Source organism: Peromyscus leucopus, chromosome 20 (genome assembly GCF_004664715.2).
Source record: "Peromyscus leucopus breed LL Stock chromosome 20, UCI_PerLeu_2.1, whole genome shotgun sequence".
Classification (NCBI taxonomy): Eukaryota; Metazoa; Chordata; class Mammalia; order Rodentia; family Cricetidae; genus Peromyscus; species Peromyscus leucopus.
In genome coordinates this window covers 19,716,922-19,733,994 of record NC_051080.1, presented here as the reverse complement: position 1 = coordinate 19,733,994, position 17,073 = coordinate 19,716,922, and the positions used below count along the sequence as shown (strand labels likewise).

The following is a 17,073-nucleotide window of genomic DNA, read 5'->3' as shown; positions in this document are numbered from 1 at the left end:
GTGTGAGTCTGTGGAAGCTATGGCTCTGGCTGGCACTTACCTCGTGCTGTGAGGAACAGGGGATTGTGGAGATAACTGGAGGCTAGCCGCTTCCTCTGTAGGGACAGAAAGCAGAGCCACAGAATCACTTGTGTGCACAACACCCTGCCCAGGACCCTCCGGGCTCTGGAGACCAGGCAGACACCCTAAGTAGAAGACATGGGAAATAAAAACAGATACCAAGGACCCAGGGGCAGAGGGGTAGTCTACAAAGGCTGGTTCTGCTGAGGCCTAGGAATCCTCATCCCAAGTTGTCTTGGGCTGGAAAGTCTCCAGACATGATAGGTTAGGGACAAAGTCAACACTGCCCTTTTATCTGCCCTCTGACCTTTCTCAGGTTCTACAGTCAGGTGGTGTATGGACTGACCCCCTCAAATTTCACCTCCTTGCATGTGGCCCAAACCTGGCAGTTGCAGAGGCCCGAGAGAGTGGCAGAAGCCTTAGTTTTAGTGACCTCATAGGCCACACACACCCCCAGACCTTGGTGGTTCCAAGCGGATCTGGCTATAGCAGAAAGATAGTTCTAGAACCAGTTTGGAAGTCTTCTCTCTCTGTGGAGCCAAGCTGCACTCAGGGGCAAGGAAGGGACCTGCAAAGGGCTGCTCTTGGCTTGCATGCTTGTCTAAGGCTCAAGGATCACAGGGTTTTGAGCTGACTGCGTGGCTAAGGAGGCCCCGCAACTCCGGCTGCAGACACAGGGCTCACTGAGTAGGTTCTGTCCAGAGCACAGAGGGCAGTTTCTTAATAACCACAGGGCTGAGGCCCTGGGGGCAGAATATGTGTTCTTGGTTGGAGGCTAAAGACAACTTGAAGTCCTTCTTCATTTATTTTTAAATCAAAGTTTCATGTAGCCCAGGCTAGCCTTGAGCTCTCTATGTAACCAAGGTTGACTTTGAACTCCTGATCCCGCCACCTCCCAGGAGCTGGGATTACAGGTATATGGCACCATGCCTGGCTTAAGCAGTGCTGGAGGGTGGGGTGGGGACTGCACTCAGAACTTAATGGATACCAGGCAGGTAACCCACCAACGGAGCTACACCCTTAGGCACGGATGCTTGTGGAAAAGGTCCCCATGTCTGGGGTCAGGGCTTGCACCCTGGACCCAGAAGAGAACAGGATGTGTTCAAGAGTGAGCACCTTCTAAGACAGAAGCAGGGAAGGCAGGGCAGGGCAAGGGACAGATGGTGGACAGAGCCTGGGGGGCCACTTTTCTCCCCTGGACAGGGCACTGCAGAACTGGGGCTGAACATCTCCCTGCAAGGACTCCCCTTCCCAGCTAAATCCAAGTTCATGAGACATGGATTTCGGACCCACGTCCTAGAGATGGAAATGGGGCCTGGAGAACTAGCTCGGACGTTAGGAGCACTTGCTGTTCTTCCAGAGGACCTGAGATTGGGTCCCCGCTTGCTGCCCACCAGCTGCCCCCAGGGGTTGAGAGAGAGCACAGGCCTGAGATGTTACAGTCCATCAGAGCCGAGAGCCTCCCAGGTGAAGGGCAAGCCATAGTGGGCTCTGTGACCAGTGAGTGGCCTGGGTCCCGGTCCCTCGGGCTTTGTACAGGTGTCTTTCACAGCAGTCTCATAGAGAACCAACGCTACTGCTAGGACTCCAACAGACAGTTTACTTTTTTTTTTTTCTTTTCTTTTTTAATGACAGGGTCTTACTGTGTAACCCAGAGCTGGCCTGGAACTCAGAATCCTCCTGCTTCAGCTTCCTGACTTCCGTGTTACAGGTGTGTACCTCAGTGAGAGTACACTCTGTGTTTCAAATGAGTGCTTCCGGCCAGGAAGGATGGGCAAGGAGTCAGTGAGAAAGCTGGCGGAGATCCCGAGGACTCCTCTGGGCCCGTCCATCAAATTTTCATCACCGCAGGGGAGGGGCTCACGAGGCTCGACACTATTTCTCCCAGCCCCCAGTGGTGGTGCCCAAGAGTCCCACCTCCGTCTCCAAGAAGCCGCTGTAGGCGGGGTTCGCTGTGCTCCTCCTCTTCCGCTCCTGACGCTTGCTCTGGATTTCTGGAACGGCAGACACTGCGGTCAGAGGTTCCTCGCCCAGCAGGTCAGAGCCTCCAAGAACTGCTTATAGCATGGCTCTGGTGGCTTAGGATGAGTGTCAGGTGTGTGTAAGGGGATGAGGGGACAGGGACACGCTCCTCAGCATAAGGCCCTGCGGTGGTTTGAATAAGAATGGCCCCCATAGGCTCCTCTATTGGAATGCTTAGTCACTAGGGAGTGGAACTGTTTTGAAAGGATCAGAAGGATTAGGAGGTGTGGCCTCGGAGTGGGTGTGGCCTTGTTGGAGGAAGGGTGTCACTGGAGGTGGGCTTTGAGGTTTCAAAAGCCCAAGCCAGGCCCAGGTTAGGTCCTCTCTCTGCTTGTGGACCAGGATGTACCTCTCAGCTACTTCCCCAGCGCCACGCCTGCCTGCCTGCCTGCCGCCATGCTCCCTGCCATGATGATAATGGACTGAGCCTCTGAAACTGTGAGCAGACCCCAATTAAATGCTTCCTTTTCTAAGAGTTGTCTTGGGGCTGGAGAGATGGCTCAGAGGTTAAGAGCACTGACTGTTCTTCCAGAGGTCCTGAGTTCAATTTCCAGCAACCACATGGTGGCTCACAACCATCTATCATGAGATCTGGTGCCCTCTTCTAAGAGTTGTCTTGGTCACGGTGTCTCCTCACAGCAGTGGGACCTTGACTAAGACAGGCCCCTCTCTGTCTCTTGGGACCCCTGGAGGGCAGCAGCCGAGTGAGTCTCTGGCTCTGCTCAGTCAGGCACAGCTTGGTGCTGCCCATCACTGGTCCAGGCATACTGGCCCTGGTCTGGCTGCTTTCCCTCATGTCTCTCTTGCAGGTTGCGACTCTCTCTACCTCCCCAGGTAGCTCCCCGGGCATCCATTCCTCATCTCGGTCAGCTTCCTCCTGACCCTCATCACTCTGTGCCACTCTGTGTGCTCCTCGTGAGGCACCACAGGCCTCTGTGGAAGAGACCGGGATCCAAATAAATACTGTGGGATTCCAGATCTTGGAGAGAGGTTTTCAAAGTGAGGACCAACTGCATATTAGGGGAAGCCCTCTTCCCTCACTCCCCACAACCCAACAAGCTTGAGGTTTTGGTTTCCCTTACGTTGGAGACGAGGAAATAGGTACAGAGTGGACCAAATACCAAAGAAGTAAAGAAACGTCAGCTCTCGTGGGTTAGTGAATGGCAGGATTGGACCATGACCTCTGTTACTTCACTGTGCGGCCTCTAGGGTGGGGACAGGTCCCTCCACAAGAACATGGCAGTGCCACATGAGGCATGTTCAGTCGTGGGATACCCAAAACCAAACGTTTCTTTGGCTTGCCTTCTGAGTGTGCCCCCATTACCTGGGGCTGGGTTCCTAAGACCCTCGCATCTGGATAGGGCACAACCATGAGCTGGGGCACCCTGAAGGCTGCTGCATCTACCTAGGTCCCCAGCAAGCCCCACCCACCAAACTCACCCCACTGTCCCCATCATTACCTTCCAGGTGTTCTGTTGTGACCAGGCCTAGAGCTACCATAAAGGCGATTTTCTGAGAAGAAAAGGGAGAGAGAGGCATTAACACAGTCAAGTAATCCCAGTCAGCCAGGAACTATCCTGTGAGCCCCAGGTCTCTATCCTGGGGGCGCCTGGTCATGCGGCCACTGTTCCACATGCTAACATTGTTCCTAGGAAATGTGGGGAACTCAGATGCCCAGAAACAGTCCAACATGAGTGTAGGGGGCTCCTGGGAGTAGCTAGGGGCCTGCCATGGGGCTGGATAACATATCTCTCAAATCCACTTTAAAAACCAATAGCATGTGGATGGCATGTTGAGTAATGAGGAGGGTGATCTCAGCCTTCAGGAGGCTCTGGCCTTAAGCAGAAGAGCAGACAGACACATGGGTGCCAATTCCAGAACCATTCTGACCTTGGAGTGGTCCATGTGCAAATTCAGCTCACGGACGCCTGAGTAAACAAGAATGAACTAAAGGAGGGGAGTGTCAGCAACATGGAAGATGGAGTCCCACAAGGTGCACACTATATTGGCCCTAGTGAAGCCAGAACCCTCTGGGCTGAGTCCCTTATATAAAACAGCACACAGCGTCTACACAAATCCTACGCATACCCTCTTGGATACTTTAAACCACTTCTGTATGTCTTGTACTGCCCCATGTGACAGACACCACATAGAAAACACTGTTTTACTGTGTCGTCTTGGGAATCAGGACAGGAGAAATGCCTGTGTGCACACTCAGTCTGTATGTAACAGTCATGGCGGAGGAGAGATAGGAAGTGAGGGAGACACTGAGGATCTGTGAAACAGCATTCCAACAGGACGCGCCCACACTTCAATGACAGGATTCTGTGCTGGGCTTGGCATGCAGCAAATCCAAGTGCTCACTGCCTTTCGAACTTCCCAGAATCTTTCCCCCCTCCGTCTCTCTTTTAGTATTTTTAATATTTAATACAGACTGGGCTGGGAGCTCCCTAGAAGCCATAGGGGGAAGGGGCCAGCAACATAGGTCCAACCCAGCTCTACTGGCCTTTTGGAATGTCTTGGAAATGTACGGAATTTGATGAGGGAGATGAAGCCGGCTTATAGTCTCTTGGAAGTTAAATAAATAATACGGGCTTCTCACTCACACCTGTCACCTTTTTCTGCAGAAAGTTTGGGACCTGTGAGTGAGGAAGTCGGAGGCGACTCCTGGCAGAGTGGCTGGCCTCTGCAGTACTGACCTGAGAAGCATGGCTGCAGCCCACCCTGCCCTGACTCAGCTGCCCATAGTGGAGGTGGCATCTCCGGCTCCCAGCTGCAGGGCTGGGTAGCCTGGGCATGCCCTGGCTCTGCTGGAGACTACGTCCAACCCACGCACACGCGGCAGGCTCACTGGACACAAGGGCTGCTTGCATCGAGAACACACCCCACCATCTTGTGCCCACACCCCTAGCAACTACCACCAAAACACCCCTTTCAAAGTGTCCAGGCAGGGCTGCCTGGGTTACAGAGAGAGAGAGAGAGAGAGAGAGAGAGAGAGAGAGAGAGAGAGAGAGAGAGAGAGAGAGAGAGAGAGTTCAAGTCCAGCCTTGGCAATTTAGTGAGACCCAGTTTCAATAGAGGAAGCTAAAAGGAGGCTGGGCTGTATGGCAGCTCAGGGTTTGGAGTGTTGTTCTGTCCCGAGGACCAAACAAAAACCAGAATCCATGTCCTGCGATGGCCTGGGGTCCCTGGGGGCTGCTGCTCAGTGTTCTGATGGGCACACAGCCTCTTGAAGTTATAGGCCTATGCTGCCCAACTCTCAAACTTTAACAAGGGCTTCTACACCAGGGCGTGTTTTGACTGTTCTGTTTAAGCCATTACGAGTATTTACACTAATTATGCAGTTAGATATAATTATACTAATTGTAAAAAACGCGCAATAATTGACTAAGATGCACTTGGAGAGAACAAGGAAATGTCATCTGGAGAAACTTCCTGAATGTGGAGAATGCTGAAAGCCTCAAGGCAGGAGAGACAGGTGCAGGAGAGTACCACAGGCAGCAAGCCAGCCAGGGCCTTACCCTACAGCTATGTGGAGCTCATACACTGCCACAGGCTAGACCCAATGGGACCTTGGAGATGGGGTTATCAAGATGTGGCTCATACAGCAGCTTCATATCCCAGGCAATCCAGAGGTGGCATTTATTTATTTGATTGTTTGCTTATTTATTTATTTATTGGGTTGGTGGGTGCGTGTGTGCATGCTGGGTCTCATGTAGCCCAGGCTAGACTCCAACCCAGCGGTGGCATTTATTTATTTGTTTGTTTATTTTTTTTAAGATTTATTTATTTATTATGTACAATGTTCTGCCTGCATGTATGTCTGCAGGCCAGAAGAGGGCAGCAGATCTCATTATAGATGGTTGTAAGCACCATGTGGTTGCTGGGAATTGAACTCAGGACCTCTGGAAGAGCAACCAATACTCTTAACCTCTGAGCCATCTCTCCAGCCCTGTTTACTGGTTTTTTTTTTGAGACAGGATTTCTCTGTGTAGTTTTGGAGCCTGTCCTGGATCTTGCTCTGTAGACCAGGCTGGCCTCAAATTCACAGAGATCCACCTGCCTCTGCATTCCGAGTGCTGGGATTAAAGGCGTGTGCTGCCACCTGGCTCACTGGAAGTTTCTTAACCCCTGTTTGGCAGCCTTTGTAGCTACGTTTGTCTCAGAAGTGCCCTGAGTTAGTGCCCTTAGAAGGGGGCTTCCCAGGACAAAGACCGCATCTGCCATCCTGAGTCCCCTGCTCACGCAGACCCAAGAGTGAACACTCAGGCAGGACGGGCACAGAAAGCAAGTGATACCTTTGAGACCACAGGCCTTTGCAATCGCTAGGAGCTCAGGGGCCTGGGGAAGACTTTGCTAATGTGGGATCAGCTGGGGCAGGGCACCTGCTGGCAGGGACTGTGCTGACTGGACTCTTGTAGGATGAATGCGGGTTCACTGTTGAAATTAGAGCCTGAGTGAGAAGAGTCATATGGAGAAGATCACAGCAGAGCAGGGATGTTCTCCATGAGCTGGGGCTGTCCCAGCATGGGACAAATACCCGATAAAGCCAGGTCCTTGGAGACAAGCTTTGGTCACCTGCCGGCCCGCTCTGTGACTGCAACTCAACAGCTACAAGGGCTCCAAGTATCGCTCTTCCTCTAGGGAGTGGGGGAGGAGGTGTCATGTGCAACTTCTAGAAAATTCTTAGGGCATCTGAGCTCTACAGTGCTATTGATCTTACTCTTTACTCCACAAGCTTCTAGGATTAAATACAAACAGGCAGGAGAGGCAGGGGCCACATGCTGTCCAAGGTAGGGGAAACCTCCCTTTCTGGGCTTAGTCCTGAGAGGAACAAGGCTCACAGCCAGGGATCCCTGGAAGGTGGATAATGTCCCTGATCCAGTGGTTCAACTCGGAATCCTCCAGCAACCCAGGCCTTACCGCTCCTGTCTGCAGATGAATCACTACACAGGACACAACATGGCTGACACTCAGCCAGGCAGCAAGGTGCTAGAAATCCATGCTGACCACGGCCCTACCCTGCCCGCACAGCCTGGAGAAGAGAGGATCCAGACTCAGCTCACTGGGTGAGCCCTGCTCTGGCAGCTTCCACTGTGCTGGGCTACGTCCAATCAAGATCTTCCTAAGGAAGCCATCCCAACCCTGCAAACAGCCTTGTCTTAAACACAAGAAGAGGTTGAGCCCTCCAGCAGGCCACACTACCTCGGGATTCTCCTGGCTGGGGGCTGATCTTCCTTGGTGGCCTGAGCTCCCTGAGGTGGCTCCTCCGTGGGTGGCCGGGGCTCTGCTGAACTCTCAGGCTGCGTCTGCACTTGAGGCTGAATGATAATGACCTGGAAGACACAGAAGGATGAGAGGAGCAGGGGTCCAGGTAGGGAGGGGCAGGGAGCAGCTAGGAATCAGGTAGGGCCTGAAAGGTGTATCACAGAGGAAACAGGTGGCTGCCCTGTGTCCAGAGTCTTGCTTCCAAATATCTCCCCACCATCCATTTCCATGAGAGCATTTTTGTGTGAGATGGGCAGGTTTACAAAGCAAGCAGGCCTCGGTGCAAATCTTACCACTCCCTGGCCTCAGAGAGATTACTCTGTGCCTCTCTGAGCCTCAGCCAACACACTGGCAATGCCAGCCTCCAGGGGGCGCTAAGTCTTTACTCTCAGTTCAAATGCAGGCATACGGAGCTGGGGAGCATTCATTGGCCTCCCCTTCCTGAGATAACAGGTTGGGAGGCAGAGGGACTAGGATGATTTGGGGTTGCCTGGGGAGGTGGAAAGACATCAGCTTTGGAAAGACAGGCAAGAGAGTGGGCAGAGGGAACCAAGGGAAAGATTCTTAAAGGGAAAATGGGGGTGACCATGTTTCCCCAAAGGCCTCAAACAGGGCAATCTTCAGAGAGATCTAGAGGACACGGGGAGATGATTTTAGTTTTAGCATTAAAACTAAATTCCTCACAAGAAATCAAGGAGTTCCCTCACACACATCCAGGTAACTGGGTCATAAAACAGCTCTTGACCACCTGACTCTACCAGCAGAGATGGAACATCAGTACTAGACTCTCTTGCAGCTACCCATTCAGCCACACACGATTAGTTCACTAATCCTACATTAATGAATCGCAGTTCTCTCAGCCAGATTTGTTTTATCCCATACCCATTCACCTGTCTCCTTATGTATACAGATTCACTCAGCTGATCACTTATTCACAGCACCACTCCCTCATGCTAACATCCATTCATTCAACCTCTCTTCATTCCGACAGATCTGCACCCCTTGGCCATGTGCTCATGGCTCCATTCACACACTCATCTGCTCATGCCTCCCTCCCGTCCATTCGCACTGATTCATCATCCCTGTTGGTTGTTGGTCCATTCACACTCCCTCCACACACTCACCTTTTTGTCGGCGCTGATGAGGAGGGGCTGCACTTTGATGCTGTCGCTGGCCGCGGGCACAGTGGTGCTGGGGGTGATGGTGGCAGCATTGCTGGGGGAGGTGGAGATGATGGCATAGGCCACCCCGGCACTGCTCAGGGGTGAGGTGATGGCGGTGGGCTCGGTGAGGGCCTGGGCCTGGCTGCTGGGTGTTGGCACATGGTTGACGGTATTGTTGGCAGTGGGGAGGGCTGGGCTGGGGTTCTTGATGCTGACCACAGTGGCCTTTTGGAATGTTGGGGGCTGCTTGGGTGGCCGGTCCCTGCCCGGGGTGACAGGGAGGCTGTCTGGAATCAGAGTCTTTGGCCTAACCTGGGAGGAAGGGACCAGTGCGTGGTCAGACAGACAGGCACAAGCTTGTAATGAAGGCGTGGCAATGAGCCAAGCCTCAAACAGACAGGTTGAGTCCTACATTAGAGGGGAAGGGACCCTCTAGGACTCCACTCTGAGTCTCCCAGTGGTCATGACCTTGACTCCAAGGCTCAGGCTACTCCATTCACCATCTCCCTTGCTTGGCTGTGCACTGAGCTTCTGATCTCCAGCCACCCATCCACCCCCAGGCTCAGATGAAGCTGCCCCAGGCTACACTCCCTTCTGGCACAAATGAGAGCAAACTGTGAGGGACAGGGGAGATGGGAGCCAACGAGAGAGCCCAACTGGGGTGCATCCTCATCACACCAAGTCCATACACAAAGTCCCCCTGTGTCACAGAGGCTGGGATCATGGCGCTTGGGCAGGACCAGGTGAGCCACAGGGCTCCTGCAGTCCCCTGACAAACGTAGTTGGTAGCCCTTGGGCCGTGGGCACCAATCATTCTAAAGAGCCCACACACGGAGGTGGGACATGGGCTGCAGGAAGGCACCACACAGCGGAGACTATGGCTCCAGTCAGCTTGTGTGGCCAATCCTGGATCTTAGGGGATGTGGCTGGTCTTGGAGACACCACTTAATGTTTTCACATGTGCACTGGAGGTGCTGGAGGCCACTTGGCAGGAGCTGTAGACTCTGACCTCATCTCCAGTGAAGTCACTCTACGCCCAGATAGTCCAGGCGAGTTGAAAAAAAAAAAAAAATGAGACTTGAGGAGGGACATGATTTGAATCCCACTGAAGCCATGGGGAGGGTGTCCTGGCCATTCCATGGAGGGAAACTGAGGCAAAACCAGAAGGACCTGAGCCAGGACTGCTGAAGCTGGGTGCTGGTCCCTCCACTCTCCCTTGCTCTGCTCTGGGGACACTGGGGAGATCCTGCTGGATCCTGACTCTTGGGAAAGTCACCAGGACTCAGTGTGCTCTGGTTATCAAGCATCATGACTATGCGATCCTTCACTGCCTGACACAAGCTGACAGCCTTACTATCTCTTGCTCTAGCGGGACCTGAGCAAACCAAACCAGGCCCTCCCTATCTTGGGGGCCCTGCCTTAGCTGGGTGGTGTGTCCAGCCTGTTTGAGGTGATCCTGCTGTTTTGTCCCTGTCCAGTATCAGGGTCAGACCCCAGACGCTGGGCACAGTGCCACACACAATGAGGAAACAAGGGAGGAGTCCTATGCCCGCCACCCCTCAGCTGCACATGGCTAGTGCTGGCCGGGGACGGGCTGTTCTCTGCCTCTGAGGAGGACCAGTTGGGGCAGAGGATGTCCTAGGGATGCTGGGGAGATGACACTCTGCTGGCTCCTTCCTGGTCACCTTCACTGCAACACCGGCCAGATGACATTTCCTAACTCAGACCAAACATGGTAAATAGCCACGGGGCAGGTGCTAGACCCTGAGGACAGTTTAGCCAGGCTCAAACACAGGCTGTCCACCCCAAGGAAATATTTGGGAACCTTGGAACCTACGATGCTCCCCACAGCCATGTGGAGACCCTGGCCAGCAGATCCCCAGGGAACAGCCTCAGCCTGCTGCTTTCCTTCCTCAGGGTCTACTTCCACCCCTACAAGCTTCCCAGGCCAGCAGGATGAGCCCAGGTGTGTGCAAGGCACCTCTCAGCCAGCCACCCCAGGGCAGGGGCAGAGGATTTGGGGAGGGGGACAGAAAGGACTGAATGAAAGACAAGAAACCCAGGAGCTGCAGGCAAGAAGAAGAGGCTGGGCGGGCAGCGCAGACGTAGTGGGGTGTGAACACATGGGACCAGGTGCCTGTCAGTTGCCTGTCTGTGCTTCTGTGGTGTGGGAGCCGTGTGGAATGCCGGGAGGTGGAGAACTAAGGGGGGGCTGCCTGGGGAGCAAAAGCCCCAGAGGAAACAGCACGAGTCCCTCGAGCCCCTCCCTTGCTGAAAAACCTTGTGAAGAGGTCCACTGCCAACAGACAAGGACGACACTGTTTTGGTATCTGAAGCCAGGACCCCCATCTCTACCTGCTCTCAGCTCCCCCTCAGGGGGAAACTCCAGCCTTCCCAGGACCTCTGCCTTAGTTCTCACTCTGCACCTTCCTCCTTTGGTCTACAATATCCACACCCCAGGAGACTTTTGTGGAACTCATGGGACAGGCCATCTCAGAGCTCCCACCAGCCTTTCATACCCCTTGAGAGATCCTTGAGACTTGGACCCCTCTAGGGGCAAGGCCCTTTGGACTGAGGAAATGGTGGGAACTTGGCGGGGGCAGGGGGGATGTTGCTTTACCTCAGGCACAAGGGCTCAGGACAGCTACTCCCTTTTATCCTTGAGCCAGGGGCATCTGTTCAGCCCTAGAGCTTCAAGACAGCCAGCCACTGCCTTCATGTCCGCAGCCAGGGGCCCCTAGGCAGTTATGATACACATAGCAGGCGCTCACCAAAGCTGAGCCATTGGGAGTAAAGGCACTGGCAATGATTCCCAGGGTCTAGGTATCTGCTATGTCCTGGGCGCAGGTACAAGTTCTCCCGTGACCGCTAAGGCCAACAGACACAATAGAGCCATCTAGCCCTCTGAGGGAGAAGCCTTCCATCTAAGAGGGTGAAGGGCTGGGTGACTTGTCCAGGGCATGGAGTCCACCTAGGGATGGAGGCTGGCACCCAGACCCTACACCCTGCACCACTCACCAGGAAAGGTGTTACTGTAGGGCTCCTCAGACCCTCTGACAGACTCCTCACCCAATATACACTACGTGTGACCCAGCATGGAAAAGCTCTGAGAATCAACCAGCATGCCTGGCAGTAGCTACTCTGGTTGACGCTGGCCATGGCTGATGCTGGCCGAACTTAACTTGTTTGCAAAAGTTTCTGGTCATGGCCCCACTCCAGGATCTCACTGTTTGCAAAACCAGATTCCTCACCGTGAAAACTCTGAACCAAAGGCTTCCCCTCATGAATGGACAGAGGGGATGGAGGAGAGTGGGCGCTGTCTAAAGGAAGGCGCCAGCGGCAGTGCTGAGGGGCTGGGGACAGACGCAGGACAGACAGACGCAGGACGGACAGACGGTTACCTGAGGTAGCACTGCTGCTCCTTGCCCGGCCAACCTCTGCAGGGAGCTGACCTGAGGACCCGTGACAGGCACTGCAGTGGTGGTTCCCAAAGCCTGAAAGACAGAGAGTGTCTCGGTTGGAGCCTGGCAGCCTGGGACCACGGGCTCAGAAACGGCAGCCTCTGCTCTTGTTCGCCATATGATAGTGGGTTTTGTTTGGTTCACCTAAGTAGTCTGTCACCATTTAAGAACAATTGGAAAGTAGAAAAGGAAAAAGGAAAACGTTGCCCAGAAAACAGCCAACCTTACTGTACACTGGCTTCCCTTTTAAAGTGAAGTTCCTATACGGTGAGACAAAATGTACATACGTGTTATCTACGTGTGCATGTGTGCCAGATGTATCTCTGACTGGCCTTGCATTTGCCATATGAGGATGACTTTGAACTTTGGATCTTCCTGCCTCCAGCTCCCAAGTGCTGGAACTGCCAGGCATAGTGGCGCACACCTTTAATCCCAGCACTGGGGAGGCGGAAGCAGGAGGATGTCTGTGAGTTCAAGGCCAGCCTGGTCTACGGAGCTCCAGGGCCGTCAGAGACCCTGTCTAAAACACCCGGGTGCACTATTTCCATGCAGACCCCGTCATCTCTGGGTGCTTCTTTGGCTGTCTCGGTCCTTAAGCACCGATGCCTGTGGTCCTAACCTAAGCCTTCATCTTTTCTTCTTCTTCTTCTTCTTCTTCTTCTTCTTCTTCTTCTTCTTCTTCTTCTTCTTCCTCTTCCTCTTCCTCTTCCTCTTCCTCTTCTTCTTCTTCTTCTTCTTCTTCTTCAGGTTCAGCCTCTTTCCTGACTTGTGACAGAGCCAGCTCCTGTCTGTCACTTCAGTGATTCACACTCAGGGAAGGGATGGGAAGCCAGAGAGTGAGGAATGGCCGAGGTTCACCAGAGACCCAGAGCTGCCAGAGGGGCACTGACAGCTCCCACTCCGCTTCTAAGTTACCAAGAGACACGGCCAGTTGTGCATGGGACGAGGGGGCGTGGTTGTCCTGCAGGCCGTGGGAGGGCTGCGTAACAGCGCCCCCTGGATGCTTCGACCAAGATCCTGGCCGACGCCACCCCACTCCACCGCTGTGTGAACACTGCCTGGATTGGGGGACCTGGCTGTTCTTCAGAGGGTGCTAAATACAAGGTGCCTTTAAGTTGAGTGTCCCACGAGTCAGGCTCTTGTGGGAATAGGTTCTGTACTGTACTCTAGGGTCCACTGCCTGGAGCACCAGAGACCTGACCGTTCTCAGACCATGACCGGCCTCCAGGATGCTGGAAAGAGTCAGGAGCAAACACTCTGCCGAGCAAGGTACCAGCATCTTGTTGCTTCTGGGCACATCGGGAGCCCTCTCAGAACATTCCTGTCACCTCTCGCAGATGGCCCATCCCCTGCCAATGCCGCACGTGCTCTAGGTGCACTCTCCTCGGCACGGGGACTTACACAGGCGTCCATCCTCTCAGAGCCTCATAAAGCGCTCGTTAACGAGTGGGAAGGCGTTTTGTCTGCGAGTGACCTCTCTCTGCTTTGCTTCCTGCTGCAATTTATCGATGCAACAGAAGCAGTCGTTTCAGAGGCCGGCTCACTTACAGCCGCCTTTCTGTCAAGATAAATGAGCTGCTGATGACGGCATTTATAGCTCCGAGCATTTTAATAGGGGGAAAAGGGGCCATAAAAGTCAAAGATAACTTTCCTGTCTTGGTTCAGTCCTACAGGCAGGCAGTCTCTGGGAGAGGGCGGAGAAGCCAGCACGTGGCCAGGAGGCAAACTCGGGCAGGCCCTGGCATCTTCAGGGGCAGAAGCTGGCATGGCTTTGGAGAAACTTGTCTTCGGTGAATGTTTCCATGTGTCAAGGAGACTCGACTCATGAGCATGGGCAGGGAGGGAGGAGGGGGCAAAGATCTGTTGTAACACCAGTTACATGGGCCACTGAGTGTTTCTTGCTGGTGTCCCCAGTGGCCACAGAAGGATGCTTGGGCCACAGAGACTAAAGGTAATGGCCCTGTGGGGTGGGCGCTGCACAGCCATGATTTTAGGGGACACTAGGAAGTGTGTGTGAGAGAGGAACATCACCCCAGGCCTGAGTGGGACAGAGGGCAACCTGGGGTCAGCCCACTCCGAGGACCTCCTTTGTAAAGGACCATGCGTGAAAGAAAGGCTTGGTCCCAGGGTTCTGTTGTCCCGGGGAAGTGCTGTGAACCTGCAGAAGGTGGGGCTCAGCAGGGGGTCCTTAGGTCTTTGGGGACAGAACCTGGTGGGGCTATGGGACCCTTTCTTTCCCTCCTCCATTTGTGCTTCCGCTTTGCTCTGGCATGCTCTCAAGAGGCACAAAGCCATCTTGGACCTGAATGTTCAAAACCATGGGCTAGATAAACCCATTCTCTTACACACTATCTTGGGTCCTCCAGGACAGTGACACAAAGCTGAGGAACACACCCTTCTGGTTGAAAAGCCAAAGCTGCCTTTAGCGGGCGCCTCCTCATCTCTAAGGAGTGGGGTCTACTCATCTGCCCCAGCATAATGAAAACACATGAAGGCCCCATTGCAACCAATGGGTGGGTCAGGGGCTTCCAGCTTGAGGCTCTTGAGCATCTCCTGGGCACTTCCTCCTCAATCCAGGCTGGGCATAGAGTGGAAGCCAGTCTGCTAGGCTGGAAGTCAGTGGGAACCCTCTGGGGAAAAGGGCTTCCACCTCACCTCTGTCCCACTGTGGTGGCTGATATGGCCGGCTTGGCTCTCATCACTGACGCCATCAGTATTAGATCCTCGTGCCTCTCTCCACACACTCCTGCACCTTCCTACTTTTGATGGCTTCTGTGTGGCCCCTTTCCAAGCCCCAAACCAGATCTTAATGGCAATACACAGTGGAAATTGACTAAATGTGCTGTGTGTGGGAGCCCTCCCCCAGACTTCCAAAGATCTTCTCTTTATTTTCCCCTAGACTTCCAAAGATCTTCCCCTTACTTTCTCCCAGACTCCCAAAGGTCCTCTCTTTGCTTTCTCCCAGACTCCCAAAGATCTTCCCTTTACTCCCCCCAGACTCCCAAAGGTCCTCTCTTTGCTTTCTCCACCAAACTTCAACAAGGTAGTGGCTAGCACGGCCTCAGGTGGCACACGGGGCATCAGAAGCCACACTGGCAAGGCCACTCACCATGCAAGAAGCTTTCTGATGATTGTAGCCAGGAGGGGTCACCATAGCAACATCCACCACAGCATCCAGACAGGACAGGGAATGCTGGAGCTGGAGATGTCTGCTGTGTGAGTGGCCTTGAGCTGTCTGTCTTCCAGGGACATGTGGCATGATTCCTGCTCATGACTTCAGAGCACTGAGTTCCATGATTCCATGAGGTCCCACGAGCAATGACTTCCCTGTTCTAACAGTCACCAGAGAAACACATCCTACAGTTGAATTCCCATCCCTAAGTCACAACCTAGTCAGGAGACCCAAGGGTCAGAGCCACAGACTACAGCTTAGAGGACACAGGACCCAAGTTCCTTGAAAATTTTTATATGCTAAGATCTCAGAGCCCAGGAGAGTCAGTTCTAACACAAAGGCTTGGCTAACTTACAAAAAAGGCTTCTTCCCCCTACAGTTCTAGACCAGTGGTTCTCAACCTTCCTTTTGCTGTGACCCTTTAATACCGTTTCTCATGTTGTGATGACCCCCAACCATAAAATTATTTTCGCTGCTACTTCCTAACATGCTATAGTTATGAGCTGTAATGTATCTATCTGTGTAATATAATGTAACTGTAATGTAAATATATGAATGCTGGTCTCTGTCCAGGCCAGATCCCTAAAAACTTGCTGGGGAGGTGGTACAAGGTGTGTGGTGGTGGAGATGGAGACAAGCAGGCCCCTCAGAGTCCGTCCTGAGGGTGCGTAGGGCGGGGAGGCGGGGCCAGTGTGAGGGTTTGAACAAGAATGTCTCTTACAGGCTCTGCCATTTGAATATTCGGTCCCAGATGGTGGTACTGTTTGGGGATTAGGTAGTGTGGCCTTGGTTGGAAGAGGGATGTCACTGGAGGTAAGTTTTGAGAGTTTTTTTTCTTTTTCTTTTTCTTTCTTTCCTTTTTTTTTTTTTTTTTTTTGGTTTTTTGAGACAGGGTTTCTCTGTGTAGCCCTGGCTGTCCTGGAACTCACTCTGTAGACCAGGCTGGCCTTGAACTCACAGAGCTCCGCCTGGCTCTGCCTCCCGAGTGCTGGGATTCAAGGCGTGCGCCACCACCGCCCAGCAAGAGTTTTTTTCCTTTTTTCCTTTTTTTCTTTTCTTCCTTTTTTTTTTTTTTTTTTTTGATGCCGTTAGATCTCTCTCTGTTTCCTGCTTGGCGGTCAAGGTGTGAGCCCACAGCTTCCTCCCCTGGCCACCATGCCTTCCCTCTGCCATCAAGGGGATCCAGCAATAAACCTAAAGAAACCCTTCCTTCTCTAAGTTGCCTTGGTCATGGGGTTTTATCACAGCAACAGAAAAGTAACTAATACAGCCAGTGAGGCGGTATCCATAGCTTGGCTGGCATCTGGAGCAGAGGCTGGGATGTGTGCCCAGGCACCCGGGGTGAGGTCAGGTCAGATGACTGGCCCTTCAGAGCTCAGATTCATTACATGTGCGGTGGGCCCATGGAACATTGCCACGCTAGGCACACTGCTCCTTGGGCCATCTGAGCCCCCTGGGTTGTGTCACGTGGCTTTGACCACTGTGCTCCAAATGAGGACATGGGTGCCACAGGCAGAGACTGCTGCTTGTCCCTTAGGGCCAGGCCTAGCATATTAACGGTGTCACTCAGTGAGACATTTGCCTGGATCTCAACTCCCCTGCAGGAAGATCTTGGGACTGGATCCCGAACACTCAATATTCCAGCATGGTCCCTAAAACCTCTGTCAATCTGTTGAGGGGGAGGTGCCAGGCCCAAGACATTGGGGTCTGGGCCCCAGGATGTCAGGGACAGAATCTCCAAATTTCTGTCTTTCTAACTGGTCCCTGGCTGTTTAGGATGATGCCTGCTTCCAGGGTTGGGGTTCCAGCTTCCCAAGAAACAGGTGAGGCACATTCCTTCTTCTGGCTGGGTCAGAGAAGAGGAGGAGGTGAGCGGAGGATGGCTGCTTTCTTACCTCCGCTCCATGTGGCCCAGCCTCAGCAGACA

General features: G+C 53.4%; 1 protein-coding gene across 1 annotated transcript in view; it reads right to left on the bottom strand.

Moving 5' to 3' along the window:
- Phf21b (PHD finger protein 21B) overlaps positions 1-17,073 on the bottom strand; it is a 70,906-nt gene that overhangs the window by 9,987 nt on the left and 43,846 nt on the right. The window contains 7 exon segments of the mRNA XM_028878123.2: positions 41-95; positions 1,978-2,054; positions 3,543-3,594; positions 7,288-7,304; positions 7,307-7,418; positions 8,475-8,825; positions 11,915-12,007. Of these exon segments, the coding sequence (XP_028733956.1) occupies positions 41-95; positions 1,978-2,054; positions 3,543-3,594; positions 7,288-7,304; positions 7,307-7,418; positions 8,475-8,825; positions 11,915-12,007 (757 nt within the window).